Below are 14,801 nucleotides of genomic sequence, written 5' to 3'. Positions count from 1 at the left end.
ACTTTCCTATATAATGTCCATTCATATTCCTATTCCCCACCTTTTTTTGTCCGGTCCATCTTTCTCTCTCTCGTTCGCTGTTCCTCCTTAGTTGTAAAGACCAGCATCGGATTTCTCTGGGCTTGGGCGTATAAATAGCTTAAGATTCTAGCTCTCGTCGTAGCCACAACGCTGGTGGTTTCAGTTCACTGCAGCCTTTAGCTGAAGTCACACACACTCCACATATATGAGTGAGGGCATTGGGGGGCAGCCTGTGGAGACTGAACAGCAGGTAGAACAGTTACTGTGGCAGACTGCTGGGACTTTTTGAGGGTTTTTAGTATTGTTGGGCTTTAAAAGTTAAAAGCCCTGCTGGACAAACTTGGGAGTGTAGACAGTCTTCTTAGAGTCTTCTCATACAGCATGTAACTTGTAGGTTAATCAAACCTGTAAATAGTCCTTGCCTCTGAATGCAGCTGAATAATCGGTACATGCTTTGCCTTTTGTGCTAACTGTACTTCAGTTCATTACATAAGCTGCAAATTTTCATATAAATAAGGTTTCAAGCTACTGCTGCTGTGCACCCATCAATCACAGTCTGGACAATTGGTACCTTGCAGCGCGGGTACTGTGCCAGACGAAATTATTGCAATGTCGGGGTGGTAAATGTCAGTTTCCAACTTAATCTCTGTGCTTTTTTTAGTCATGTGTTTTGATAAGCTATTTCTTTGAAGCATAAGACTGCAGCAGGAATTTAAAGTATTCAAGTTAACAAGTCTAAACCACTGTAACACCCAGAGGCATGATGCAAAAGCAAAGAAAAGCTTCCTTCTCTTTCCGAGAGATGCTTGCAGATTATCAGAAGAAATCCCTTTTTACTGTGTCCAAGAATTTTCTCTCTTAGTAGTAGCATTTTAAGAAGTGGAGCTATTCAGGAGTGTGTCCTTTCAAATCTGATTTCATCAGTTTGCATATCAATGTGTCCGATATCAGATCATGTAATGTCTGGTGAGAACTTGGACATTCACTGCTTTGTACCGGCTGGAAATGGTAAAACCGCGTATCTGGGGCACTGTGCTTTTTAACAGGCTGATATAAGATACAGCAGATGACATGGGCTGAATAGTAAAAGCAAGGCAATGTGACACCTCCAATGTTCTTCGAGATCACATCGTAGTCTGGACGAAGTTGGCGCATGTACTCTCTTAGGGGAGACACCGGGTGCAGCGACTGTGCAGCGTGGTGAAAAGGTAGCAGGATGGACGGATGTCTGCAGAATGACTTCGCACAAGCTCTCCCTTGAGGGTTTGGTTTACAGAGCGAGGCAGCAGGATTACAATGTTTGTTTGCTTTTTTAAATACTACCAGATGTGGGTCTTCTTTCAGGAGGGGGTTAAAGGTCATTTGCCTAATAGAAAAATGCTGGACTAGTACATCTTCACACAAAACTTATTAAGGGTACTGACTGTGGCAAAGATATTTGGTAAATCATGGACAAGCTTACCAAGCCAGTTAGTTTTAATTATACAGACTAATATAACAAACTGCCATTTTGCCTCACAGGGCTTTAGAGTCACAGTACACAAATCTCTGCCTTTTTCATTTTTTATTACTTTCTGATCAACTAGAAATGTTGTGATCTGGCAAACTGAATATTGCTCTGTCCACCTGGTGAATCCCCATCTAAGGGTTATTCCTGTTTAACTTTGAATTGTTTTTAACTCTCCATTAACAATAAGGTTCTTTTTGATTGGCCAAATAGAGTTTACACAGTTATTTCAACCTCACGCCATTTCACCTACCTGGGGAAAGTTTCCATAAGCTACTGAAAACAGCAGCATTATCTTCTTGGTTGTGCAGTCACTACTTAATTTTAAGTCTGTTTCATACTTGTTAGAGACAGATATGCATACAAGAGAGGCTTATAGGCAGCTCGTAATGCATATGGTGTCATTGTTATGTAGCTGCTATGTTGTACAACCAGGACTTATTTCATAATGATCATTTTAAACCAGAAGCTTAGACACTGCACTCCTGCTTTCATATAAAGCGGCAGACAGTACAGATTGAGCATGTCAGCTGTATGTGATGGTCTGGTGTTGGAGTGAACACCCAGAACATCACAAGATTTTCTTTTCCAGCTAAATGCCACAGCTAAAAACAAAGAACATTTTCGCTGTTATCTTAAAATTGTTTTTGACACGACTCACTTAATTAATGAGCTTCGAGATAAACAATTTACCAACCAGCCAACTGGTGAGGCTCTTTGGCGTTTTCTGTTTTCAACCCCCCCGCTAGTCAAAGAAGCTCTGACAATGTTGTGGTAACTGTTCATGACAGCTGCTGACAAAATCTTGGGCATTGTAGCTGAAGGGCTTTTATTTTGGCATTTGCGAGTTGTGGTGACATTTTTGCCAACTCACGTGGCTTTATAAAAGGCTTGAGTCATACATGCGGGTACCGTAAAGTTTTTGTTCTCATGTGCTGACAGGAAACCTTTTAAGAAAAATGTTTTGATATGGCACATTAACACGTTAAGTTTTCAATTTTCTATCCATCCTGCAGGGACTCTTCAGCTTCCAAGAGCTTTTGCAGGATAGATAGTGGTTTTTATTTATTTTCTTCTTTTTTTTTTAATTCACCAGACCTATTGTCTCTTTATCACAAAATTAAATGTGGCTCACTATTTAACTTGCTCTGCGGCTGAATATGGTGAATCAAAATCGACCTGCAAATATCACTTCTAGAAGTGGAAACTTACCTCGGCGTTTGCTGCATTTGTGGCTGCCAAAACGAGAAGTGAGATAGGATGTAGGTTTGTGCTTTCAGAGACTGAGAAGTACTTTTTTTTTCAGACAGGCAGGGCTTTGACTAGCTGCTGTCTGCCCGTTTAATGGCGTCCTCTATCAGGCTGGTAAATGCTGTTTAAGTCAGAACCAGCGAACAGTCTCTGTGATCTTCCCCCTTGCTTTGCCAAAGACCCATTATGGTGTAATGTAAGCCACTAATTTGTGTCTTTGCCACCATTCAATTTCCTCCCTCTCTGTCCCTATAACCTTGTTTATGTCTGCTCAGCTGCATGTTAGGTGTGGCAATCGTACTTTGGTTTAGCTTGGATGTGTACATGAAGGCAAGCTGCAATGTTCTCTTGGATACACACGTATGAATATCATGGAGTTTAGCTTGAGTGATCACCTGTGCTACATCAATTGGTTAGCCGGCAGCGTCACAGGTCACTGATGGCTCACTCAGCTTCATACTTGCCACACTCTGGTCCAGTCTGTGATACCCGTGTCTGTCGACCCCCCACCCCCCAAAAAAACAAAAAAACCAACCAAGTGTACAAATGTCCAGATGGCCTCTCCAATCTGGTCCATGATGTTATCTACTGATCAACACATGTCACCCCTCTACAGGAAAGCAACTTAGAAAAAAATTGTTGTGGATGTTCCCTTTAAAGACAGAATGTAATTTGAGCCATGTAGGCTACAGGTAGAGACATTTGTAATAGGTTTTGAGACGGCTGTAACATTCAGTGAAACAAATACACAGATGTTTCCATTTCCAGCATGTCGTCCAAGTATATAAGAATATACTGTAGTGAGAGTGGTAGAATTGATATTAAGCCTGAAAAATGTGTCCGATGCTGCCTAACGCATAAAGAACTGCACACATTGCAGTTTTTTTAGTCCACATTGCAGCAGATACATAAAACGAATACAAAAGGAGTCAAACATTTGCTGGTTTCATTTATGAATGATTATTAGGACCACAGGTCTCCTCTTGGAAGTTTTTTCTTTTGTAGTTGGGAGCAGCTTGTAAAACAAAACGTGCAAAGCAACTTTGTGCAATACTGGACAGAAATGTCAGCAAGCTCAGAAATGTAAATTGTAAAATTCTAGCAACTGTGGAACCTTTTTGAAAGTATAGTTTTGAAAGCCTAACATGCTTACTGAGACAGTCTCAACAATTTGTCATCTGAGGTGTCCAAAATACGTAGTCCGCATATTCATCGTGTGTCATCCATTCATTTGTACAGCAGGGTTGTGATGAATACCCAGTCTTAGACAGGAAGTATTCGGCCCAGCGCTTTCTGCCTGTCCTCTGTCGCGGAGGCACTGTGTCATCCCCCTGTCGTGTTTAGTTTCCGCCCATGTGAACAGCTCAAAGAGCCCTGAAGTTTAAAGTCCTTCAAAGCGGAAGTGAGCGAGATGGGGAGGGGGGGAAAAAAACTGGACGAGGCTCAAAGAAGACTTTGTATTTTGGTGATTGGCGCTGCCAAAAAGGCTTTCTCTTGGAAGACAGCAAGGCACTGGTTGGTGGGTGAAGGGGAGCTGAGGGAGTTTTTGGAGGGTTGGGGAAAGATGTGAATTACGGCCTGAGAGAAAAAGAATTCTCCTAAGGTTTGCTGGGGTCCCTCATTATGGCAACGCCACGGGCCATTCTCTGGCTCTGCTGCACCCAGGCCACAAAGAGGGGATTTCTTCATTTATTTATTCAATTTCATGCCATGTCGACCCCTAAATGGCCCCATTCCCTCTCCAAAATGCCCCGTCTCCCTTTGTGACTAGCCACTCCAATCCTCTTTCCAAAAAAGAGAGATCCTTAATGGGTGCATTGTTTTAAGCTTGTTGTTGTTTTCTCTTGGATGAGAAGAGGTAGAAAGCTTGAGGCTGGTGACCTGAGAACTCGCTTAGAAAATGCCTGAATCTGTGGATCTGTGGTTCTGTTTGAGGTTTGCTTCAGTAGGTGTGGGAACCACAGCGAATTGAAAAGAGGCTCCGAGGGCCTGCTAGAAAAACCTTGACAAGTGTTCAAGCTTGTTCTTGATATACGGGGTCTCTTGTGAGATATCTGAATTGAGTGAGATGGCCCAGCATTGTTGCTGAATGCTGATGTAGCCGTGGGTAGGCAGAAAAAATGCCCTAGTTCTGTTCCCATTAACACTATTGGCCCTTTCATCATGGAGAGAAATAATGATTATCTTCTCAAAGAAGATAATCAAGTTTGATATTTACAGTAAAGCAACAATGTGCTTAGGACAGCACAGTCTGATTGGATTTCTAATAGCAAGTCTAACACACTCCAAACTCTGCTTGTTGAAAGGATTTAATCCAGACAAATGGCTAAGGAAACATTTGACATGTACATTATGTAACCATTATACCACGTTGTTATTGATTTCCTATACATTCATATTTGCACTTGCTGTTATGAGAAATGGGATGCATACATGGTGATGGCAGCAAAACAAATGCTAATATCCCTCGTCACTTCTCACACATATTGCTGTTTAGTATGAAACCTGTTAAAGCATTGATGTCATTGTCTAACAGGTCCAAGCTAAGTATGTGTGCTCACTAGGTTTTGTTTAACTACAGAAAACGACCTAAAGTATTTATCCAGCCTTGACGAGAATTCGTTTGACTGACAGCGCTTTACTTTTCTTTTCTTTTCTGTATAAACTTTCACCTCAGCTTCTAATATGGCAGCTGAGATCTACGCGCACAAGTTTGCCGTTCTACGGTCCTTGGTTATTACAGATAACAATTGGCCGCTGCTAAGTGTCGAGCTTGAAAACAACCTCAGCCGCACACTGTGAGTGACCCTTAACATCCTGTGCTCGTGGCTGCTAACTTCGACTCCGTATGCGTGGTCGCCTCCCATGTTGCAACATGACCTAGTTTGACACTTGTTACATTACTTCTTGATATTTTCATTTTGGCTTCATACATTCATTGGTGAAAGGAAATGTGAAATGTGAAAGGGTAAATAAAATATTGTAGCTTTTTTTTTTTTATATCAGTGGCGTGTTTTATTAGTTCTTTTTAATATGTAGGATTCTTTGCCAACAAGAAGGCTTTCACCTAAAAACAGATAAATAGGAGATGAGTCATGTTTCATAGTTTGCTTTAGCAGCAGGTAGAAAGCTGCGTTGAGAAGCAGACAAAGCAGACGTGAAGGCAGCAGGCATCTTACTAACTGTCCACTGGAGCGAAAACATAGCCTCCACCAACATATGGTCCATCTGCATCTTCACACCTTACTGTCTGGCCCTTCTTCGCTCTGATAAACCTCAGCATCTAGCAACACCCACCACCCAATCAAACCCACAATGACACTTTGGCTGTCAGTCACAAATGAATGCTGCCTTATGCCTTGCATGACAAGAGACATAAGCGTTTGGTATGATTGCACTATTTTGGGTTTAAGGCGATGACAAGCTGTAAACCTGAAGCTTCTGCAGTGTGTGTCCGTTAAAAATGAAAATGACCTAAAGCTTATAGTTTTCCATTTCAGTCCATTCATTTTTATCCACACCAATAAATAACATTAACTTCCATTCGCCTTTGCAGCATAGCTAAAAAAAATCTGCAATTCCTTAGTCTTGAGAGCACGGTGTGATTTATTTCTTTGTTACAGCTTGGTTGCACGCTAGCACAAAGTTGTCAGACTTTACTTAGAACAGCTGAGTTAGTGGCCTTCAAACATGTCGTATACTTCCTTTTCACAAAAGCCACACTTCCTGTCCAGAAATGGCATCTGCTGCTTTTGTGTCGAGAGGAGCTGCTTCATTCTGCCGACGTGTTTGTTTTCCTTTCTCGCCTGACTTGAGCCGCCTATGTTCTCGAGAAGAAAACGAAATTCTTGTCGTCGAATTTGAGCGTCAAAAAAAGACAAAGAAAAGCACTGGCCTTTGTTCTGTGCCATTGCTCTGTTTTCACTTCCTGTTTGCATGTCACACAGTCGCGCAGAGGCATGCGTGTGCACTTCTTCTGTTGCAGTTTGGGATTTTTTAACTTGTCTTCAGTTTTTCTTGCACACACTTTTTTTCCCCAATAAACAGAAAAACAGAAAGAAACGAGTGACTCAGTTTGGTGGGATCCCCCAAACTTACTTCAACCTGCTCACACGCTGCTTGAAAAAGTGGCACATTTGACAGCATTCATGCAATTTGTGGGAGAAAGTGATGCATGTATATCCATGAACTGTACATAAACTGTCTGGCACCATCATATTTTTTTGAGTGATATTGGAGTGATATAGACAGACACTATGAAGTTGCACTTTCCAGTGCCATCACAGCCATCCACACTAAAGTACCCACTACTGCTGTGTCTAGAAGTGTATTTAAATTTGCACTGACTTGCACACTAATTTTCATATTTTCAGTGGACATGAGGGCAATTTTCTGAGTGACAAGAGGTTTCACGCACAGCATTTGACTGAAAATCTTGCTTATATCATGTACACCAGATAAGTGAATTCAGAGGTGTGGGAGTGGGGTTGGGAAAATGCTAACAAAAAGCTGGTTTGCAATGTTTTAAGCTAGCAGACATATTTCTAGGGGAAAAAAGACTCTTGTCATTGTTATATTTAAAGCTTGCTTTTAAGGTCTTTTTCTACATGTGAAAAATAAAGGTTTAACAGGCCTCTGTGCAGTGCTTTAAAAAACTAAATGTAACCCATGATTTGATAGCTTGTAGATGTGCCTTTAGCAGCAATAACTTGCAATAACAAGCAATCTGCCCTACTTTTCTATACAAGATTGCTTCACTTGATTGAGGTTTGATGGCATTAATTTATACACAGCTCTCATAGGGTCCTGCCACACAATTTCAGTTGTATATAGTCAACTGCAATGTCCTTATGTCCTGTGGCTGCAAAATCCTCACCCCTCCACCACCGTGCTTGACGCTTGATATGCTTTGTTTGGATTTCATTGCTGTGCATTATGACTTAACATCTCCACTTTGCCCTCATTTGTCCGAAAGACATTGTTCCAGAAGTTTTGTGGTTTGTTTGTTTATTTGTAAACCTAAGCCATGCTGCTATGTTCTTTTTACAGAAAAGTGACTTTCTCCAAGCATGCCATACTTGTTTATCTGTTTTCTAATTGTACTGTCATTAACTTTCACATTTAATGTGCTAACTGAGGCCTTTAGAGTCTCTTGTTTTATTTTTTTCTGGTTTCTCTGAGCAGTGCACAGTCTGACCTTGAGGTGAATTTGTTGGGATGTCCATTCCTACCACATTGTGGTATTGTGTTAGCACATACCTGAAAGAAGTGCATTTGTTTAGCAGCACCTGGCAGCTACATACTCTCTTACTTCCTATGAAAGCAGCAAGGATGTACTTGGGTTTTTCACAAAGTTGCGAACAGCGATGTGAAAACTTTATGACACGACTGTATTTGGTTTCTCTCATTGTGCAGCTAATTAATAAAGCTTTCGTTTGACTCTCACTATTTAAATTCCAAAGCAATAAACATAACTGTCATGCTTGAACTACAGCGGCTCTTTTCGACCCCTGTAAAGAGTCACAGCTAAGAAATTTTAATAATAGCTGACATTTTCCTGTGTATTGCTCTCATCATTGTGAGTTTCAACCCCAGTGAGTTTCTCTAAGTACTTTCAGAAGCAGTGTGGGCTTTTGAGGCCCAATAGGGAGAAAAAACCCCAAAAAGAGTTTTTAATAATGATTGAGCAATAGTAAAGAAAACTTGAGCAATATAATAAGAGACTCTGCAAAGTTTGCATAACAGCAGTGTGGATTTTTAAATGTCTAACTGCCAAGAATTTCATATATATGTAAAAAAAAAAAATCAAAAAAACAAAGATGTGTTCACAGTGTGATGATACACTTTGAGAATGACTTTCAACTACTTCCTGTATGGAGGATGTTGGAGTTTCCAGTATATATCATAATGAAATGTCAGTGGGTACAATGCTGCATCAGTGTGCTTGGCAGCTACTTTGTGGTTTGCCAAGGAGCTTCTGGTTGTGTTACTTGTCTCCTGTGGGATTGCATCACGAGCAGCTTTCCCTTACTGCCGTTCACCCCTGTGGCATCATGTGCAATATCCTCGCTGTGCTCTGTGCTGCAGCTGAGCCCTCCTCCGAGCCAGTCTGACTCAGTGTTATGAGTCCAGAAGTATCACAAAACTGAGTCTGTGTCCCATATGACCAACTATTATTAACACACTGATTGATATCGTTGCTATTTTTAGGTATTGAAGCGTAAGAAGGTGCGCCATCTAATCTACACAGGAAAACCAGTGCGGGGGAGGCTACACTGCACTCCCTCTTTTCATCCCCCTACTGTTTTTGATTTGTTGGCGAGCTTTTGAAACACCGTCATGTCCTTTTCCATCTCTATCAAATTCATAGTGAACTGACTCAGATTTCTGACATCTAAACACAGACTTGTCAGCCCGAGCCAGTGCAGGCAGGGTTATTGTTGTTGTTCATCAGTCAAGAAAATATTATTCATCAATGTCTGATCCTCCACTAAACAGGATTACACAGACACACACATGCCTCGCCTTGCTGATGATGACGTGCTGATGTCAGAGGAGAGACAGATAAGGTCACCTGAGATGGAGATGGCGATATGAAAGTAAACAAGGACCATCAGACGCATCTTGCCGTCTCTGAGTTTGGTAATTAAGCAGTAATGAGCACAACAACTGCACACAGTGGTGTAGAGTAGAATTACAGTGTTCGTAAACAACTGGCTTAACTGCGTTCTGTGGAAAGAGCGGGTCTCGTCAATATACGTATCGTATTTCCAGTTTGTGTGCATGTGCGTAATGCTCTGAGATATTGTCCTCTCTATGCAAATCGTGCATGATTTGTAATATGCTGAGAGCCTTCTAAAAGTGCAGTCACATCTGCTTATTTTACGGTAGCGCAATAGAAGGAGAAATATTGGATCTTTCACAGTGACAAAGCCAATAACATTCATAACTTGTCATACATCAAGTTATTTCGATTGCAGAGGAAGTTGAAACAAATGATGTCAGAGTATCTCTAACTTCTGCTTGAGCGTGACTGGCAGGAAGTTACAGTCTCTGGTGGTCATTAGTGGAAAGGCCCAATAAATAGTCAAATATGAAAATAAGCCCAGACTGTGGTTTGTCCAATTATGATACTTGGCTGTTTGTGCACAATGAACTGCTGTCCATCAGATGTCAACACATTTCCAATTACACCCATAGTACCTTTCTCTGGGGCAATTTCCTGTTTCTGATTTCAATCACGCGCTGAAAAAAATCACTGTACAAACTGCGTAAAAGTCTCAGTTTGAGTAAACTTGGACATGCTTGGGGTGCATGCTCAGTTTATGCTCTGCACTGTCCTGTATTCTGGCTACCTTGTAGCCTGCCTTAGTCATGATGGTGGACGGAGAGAGACAATTTTCTCTCCAAATAAACCTGTCTTCTTTTGTGATGGAACAATGAAGACAGCCAATACAACTCTGGGGGAGACTGTCCTTGTTGGGGTTAGACTTTGACTGAAAGGAATTCTTTGTTCCTTCTTCCTACCATCCTCCCTGCTGATTCCTGTCTCACCACATCTGTGTGGCACATTTGTTAAAGGAGTGATTCCTGCCTGGATGGTAGCTGTCACAGAGGAATACATGAATAACAGATACTTTACACCTCACCGTCTCCTCCACCATTGTCCCCTTGCTCGTTGTTGTTTGTTCTGTTTTCACCCTTTGCCTCCTTGGCTCTTTTCTTCACCCGCCACACCCTCACTCAGCGCTAACCCTGTCTGAAAGCGACTGAGGAAAAGCTCTGTTTCCTGCCTGTCTCGTATCCTCTGCTGGGGAGCAATCACTCACTTGAGTGACTCCTACAGTGTGGACACGGTACAAGCTGCCATATGGGAGATTTAATTAGTGTATGCCTCAAGCACAATCAGCTCCCTCCCAAAAAAACAAAACAAAAAAACAGTCGAGAACATGACAACTACCGCTTCCCTTTAATACTGGTCTTAATTAGCGAGGTCACAGCTCACTGCTGAGGAGCCGTGCTTTCTATTTTTGGTACGACTTACGTAAAAGCTAGTAAAGAGAGGCAGAAACAGAAAAAAAAGGCAGAGGAAATTATAAAATTGCTGCCTGACTGCTTGGTTGGCTGGGTTCTGTCTTTAGAGCAAACGTCTGATTAGGAGTGTCAGTCTTTAATTATGGGAAGTGACTTTCTGTAACTGGTGCTATGTGGAACTGCAGGGAGCGTGAAAAGGTTTTCTATAAATGACACACTTCACCTAAATTACAAAAACTGATCCTGTTACTTAACATATGTAGTTATTTAGGCAGTTTGTGTTACAAAGGTGTCATTAGGTTTCATAGGGACTATTTTCTTTAGTGGAGCATGTTCAACCTGACAACTCTAGCGTCGGATTGCACCTAATGCTGAATGTTTAATGCATTTTGAGTACTGAGCATCAAAAGCAGCCCATATTCAGTGCTGGTGGTCAGGTTATTAGAGATTTTATAGGGAAAGTCTTTTGTGTCTTTAGTCGATATTTTGCTGTAGCTAAAATCTTTTTTTCCCTTGATTATGCATTTAGATCGTAGACATATTTTGCTAAGGGGGTGATATTAAAGCAAAGTGTTATACAATTCTATACCAGATAAGCTAAAATGCATTTAGCAACCAATCCTCAGTTTAATCCCTGCAAAAGCCAGAGATGCTGTGTTTTCCTCCTCTCTATCTGTGTTTGCTGTCTATCTTTAACCATAACTTTGGATGGAAGAAAGTATTGCTTTGCAACCTGCAATGAAACATTTACTGCATTGGCATTTGGCACTGTTAGTGATAATGTCCTATAACCTTTTTTACTAGAATCATGCATTATTTATTGATCCATTGTGCTCGTCTTGGGGCGACACTGGATCTCACAACTTGAACCATAAAGCAAACACGTAGAAGCGGCACCTTTTAACATGACATTGTTGGCATGCATAAGGATCATGGTGTCATACTTTTGTACCAAAAGTATCGGGTGAAGGCTTTTCTTTTTTAGAGCAGTAGTCTCACTTAACCCAGGACTTCTTTGTAACGCCCTTGATTCACATGGAAAGCTATCAATTTCTAAATCTGAGGCAATGAAATGCAGGCAGACACAACAGCAGGAGCCGGGTTGATGAAGTAGGCTTCGGGATAGTTTTATTCGTCGGTGCGGGGATGCATATCTCCTTTCTGATATCCCAGTATTGGCGTCTGAAGGGCAGTCAGACTGAGGCAGGTTAAGCCTGTCAGACACAGGGCAATAGACAGAGAAATAGGGAAGAGAGAATAAAAGAAACTGTTTGCAGATTCACTTCCCTTCTATTCACCATTTTTTTTCTTTTTTCCCCCAAGTCAGGATCTGATTGGCAGGCACTAACACACACAAAAACTGAGCTGCACACGCAAGCAAAGCTCAACTTGACACGAGCCTTATTATGAGCCATGTTGGTGTAGTGCTGTGCGTAGACACTGCAACAGTGAAACAGTTCATTTTGGAGGATGTCTTACAGTTGAATGCTCAGGCGCTTTAGGATCCATACAGCGAGGCTTTAAGTGTAAAAGGAAAACACGTCTTGTCTTATTAGACCCAAGGGACAATGAAACAGCCCCAAAATGTCTGTTTGGTACCTGAAAAGACATTTTCACGAAGCATGTAAGAGTAAATGTGGTTTTCTGTTCAAAGGCTCGTGTGGTTATGTTAATGCAATGAATCTTTCTGCACTGTATCTGTTTCCTCAAAGCTAAGATCACCTATATCCTAAATTTAAAACAGTCCCAAGAGGGAAGCTGGACTTCCACTTCCAGACCACTTTTTGCATGCACAAGTGATGGTGCATGATTACCAAAACCTAAAGAGACTAACGATTTCCAGATATTCTCTTCCATTTTTATATATATTCATAGATGTACATTCGGGGTATCAAACATAAGGCCAGGAGGGCAGAATCTGTCTGACGAAGACTGTAAGCTGTTGAACTGGACAGCTTTGGAAAATGTAAAGGAGTGTTTAATTTAAGTTTTGCAACTTTTCCTGTTGATAAAGAACTTTTCTTAGTTTTTCTTAGTAAAGAAAGTTTTTTTAATAGCTACCCTGGTCTGACCCATTTAAGATCAACGATGTAAAATTATTTTGACATGTCTGATGAACATGCTTTAGCCGTCTGCCTTATTGACAGTAAAGTGTGGCGCATTGTTGTTAAACCCGTTTTGTGTTCGTTTCCTCTTCAGGCATTTCTGCACAGAATCAGACAAACTCCAGACGACCAACAGTGTCTCTCACCTGAACATGTCAAGGTATGGCCAGCTTTTTATTGCAAATATCAAAATGTCAGAAATCGTCCATGTGAAAATGCTAATTGGTCACTAATGTCTTTACTTTTCCCTCATCTCTGTGCTCCTCTGTGGTCTCCTCTTTGCTCTTTTCCTTCCCTTCTTCTCTATGTCCCCTCCCTTTACATCATCCTCTCATTTTATAGATTCTGTTTTCAAATATCGAGGACATCCTTAAGCTGCACCAGGGGGTGTTGTCTGCAGTGGAATACAGCCTGTTGCCTGAACCTCAGCCTCACCATGCACTGGGACATGTGTTCCTCCAGTTTGTAAGTGCAGGACACACAAAAAGATTCTCGTAAAACTGCACACTGTTACAGGCACAAGCTCGTAGGCATGCATATAGGAGAAGTTGGATGCCTGAATGCCTCTTCCATGCAGATACACACACATAAGCTCTTTTCATGGACTGCCCGTAACCACAGATGCAGGGAAAGCGTGCAAAGCCTTGTGTGGAAATACCCTTTAATGCTCTCTTTCTCACATGAAACACCCCTCCCATCTCCTGGACTCCCTATTCACCAATACACATTCTCTACCCCCACCCAACCCGTTGCGTTTTCCACCTTCACAGAACTGACCTGCATCCTGTCAGGCAAAAACAGTCTGTCTTCCTTCAGTTTCTCTACATCAGTCTTTGCTAACATCTCCTACTTTTTACCAATCCATCCCTCCATATTCTTCTCAACTCTGCAACCCCAGTACACAATCCTGCACCCCACCCACCCCGCTCCACTCAGTTTGAACTCATTTGGCCTGAGGAAACAAACAAAGAAGAGTCTGTGTCCGGGGAGGAAGAGATGGTGTGTCACTCAGAGAGGGGACAATGCTTCTGCTGGTAGCACTCAATCTCAGGCTTCTTCTCTGGGTCTCTGTTTGTGTCTCTCTGATAAACTATCTTGACTTTACTTTCACTGAGGCACTAAATACATCACCTAGGTATTCTATCAGGGCTCTGCTCCACCAGCTTACACGACAGTATCGCCAGAAGCAGAGTGACATTTTTTCCATCCAGCTGCAAAAATCCAGCTGCAGCCAGTATTTGGTGACTTTCCAAGGAGTAAACCCAACAATTAATAAATCCTGCCTTCACAGCAGATTTTGTGGCTGATAACTGTATTTAGACTCCAGTCTCTGTCCATACAACACACCAACTGTTTTTGGTGAAATCATCTCACAATCAGATCAGTTCAAAGTTCAACACAAAGTGCTCTATTGGGGTGATTGGGGGTACTCTGAGGTCTTTGAGATCTGATTATTTGATATTCTATAAGAGGGAGGAGAACGATTTTAAATTTGATTCTGGATTTAACAGGGAGCCAATGAAGAGACGCCAATATGGGAGAAATATGCTCTCTGTCAGTACTCTCACTCCAGCATTTTGGATCAACTGAAGGCTTTTCACTGAGTTTAACCACAACCTGATAATAATTAATTATAATCAGTTGCAATTGATCTGCCACCTGCTTGCAGTGTGGATGACATTTAATAACTTCTGCAGGAAGCTGCTGAAGTGGCTTATCAGAATATGTTCTCACACATGTGTGAGCTGTGACAGTCATTTGGTTTGTCAGACGGAGCGTGAGTGTGGGAAATTGATTAAAGGAGCTTATTGTTCTTTTTTAATTTCTCCATGGGCAGACTGATGTATATGCAGAGACTTTTTTAGCTCCCTCGGACTGAAGCA

The 14,801-nt window shown here is 41.6% G+C and overlaps 1 protein-coding gene across 2 annotated transcripts in view; it reads left to right on the top strand.

The window, feature by feature from the left end:
• prex1 (phosphatidylinositol-3,4,5-trisphosphate-dependent Rac exchange factor 1) overlaps positions 1–14,801 on the top strand; it is a 79,227-nt gene that overhangs the window by 4,421 nt on the left and 60,005 nt on the right. For both annotated transcript variants that reach the window (XM_085443242.1, XM_085443241.1), the window contains exons 2-3: positions 13,013–13,078; positions 13,261–13,383. In XM_085443242.1, the coding sequence (XP_085299368.1) occupies positions 13,013–13,078; positions 13,261–13,383 (189 nt within the window). The remainder of the gene's footprint in view (positions 1–13,012; positions 13,079–13,260; positions 13,384–14,801) is intronic.

The sequence above is a fragment of the Copadichromis virginalis genome, linkage group LG20, assembly GCF_057382275.1.
Source record: "Copadichromis virginalis isolate Kocher_CV1m ecotype Utaka linkage group LG20, C_Virginalis_male_GT1.1, whole genome shotgun sequence".
Lineage (NCBI taxonomy): Eukaryota > Metazoa > Chordata > Actinopteri > Cichliformes > Cichlidae > Copadichromis > Copadichromis virginalis.
This window is presented reverse-complemented; position numbering and strand designations above follow the sequence as displayed.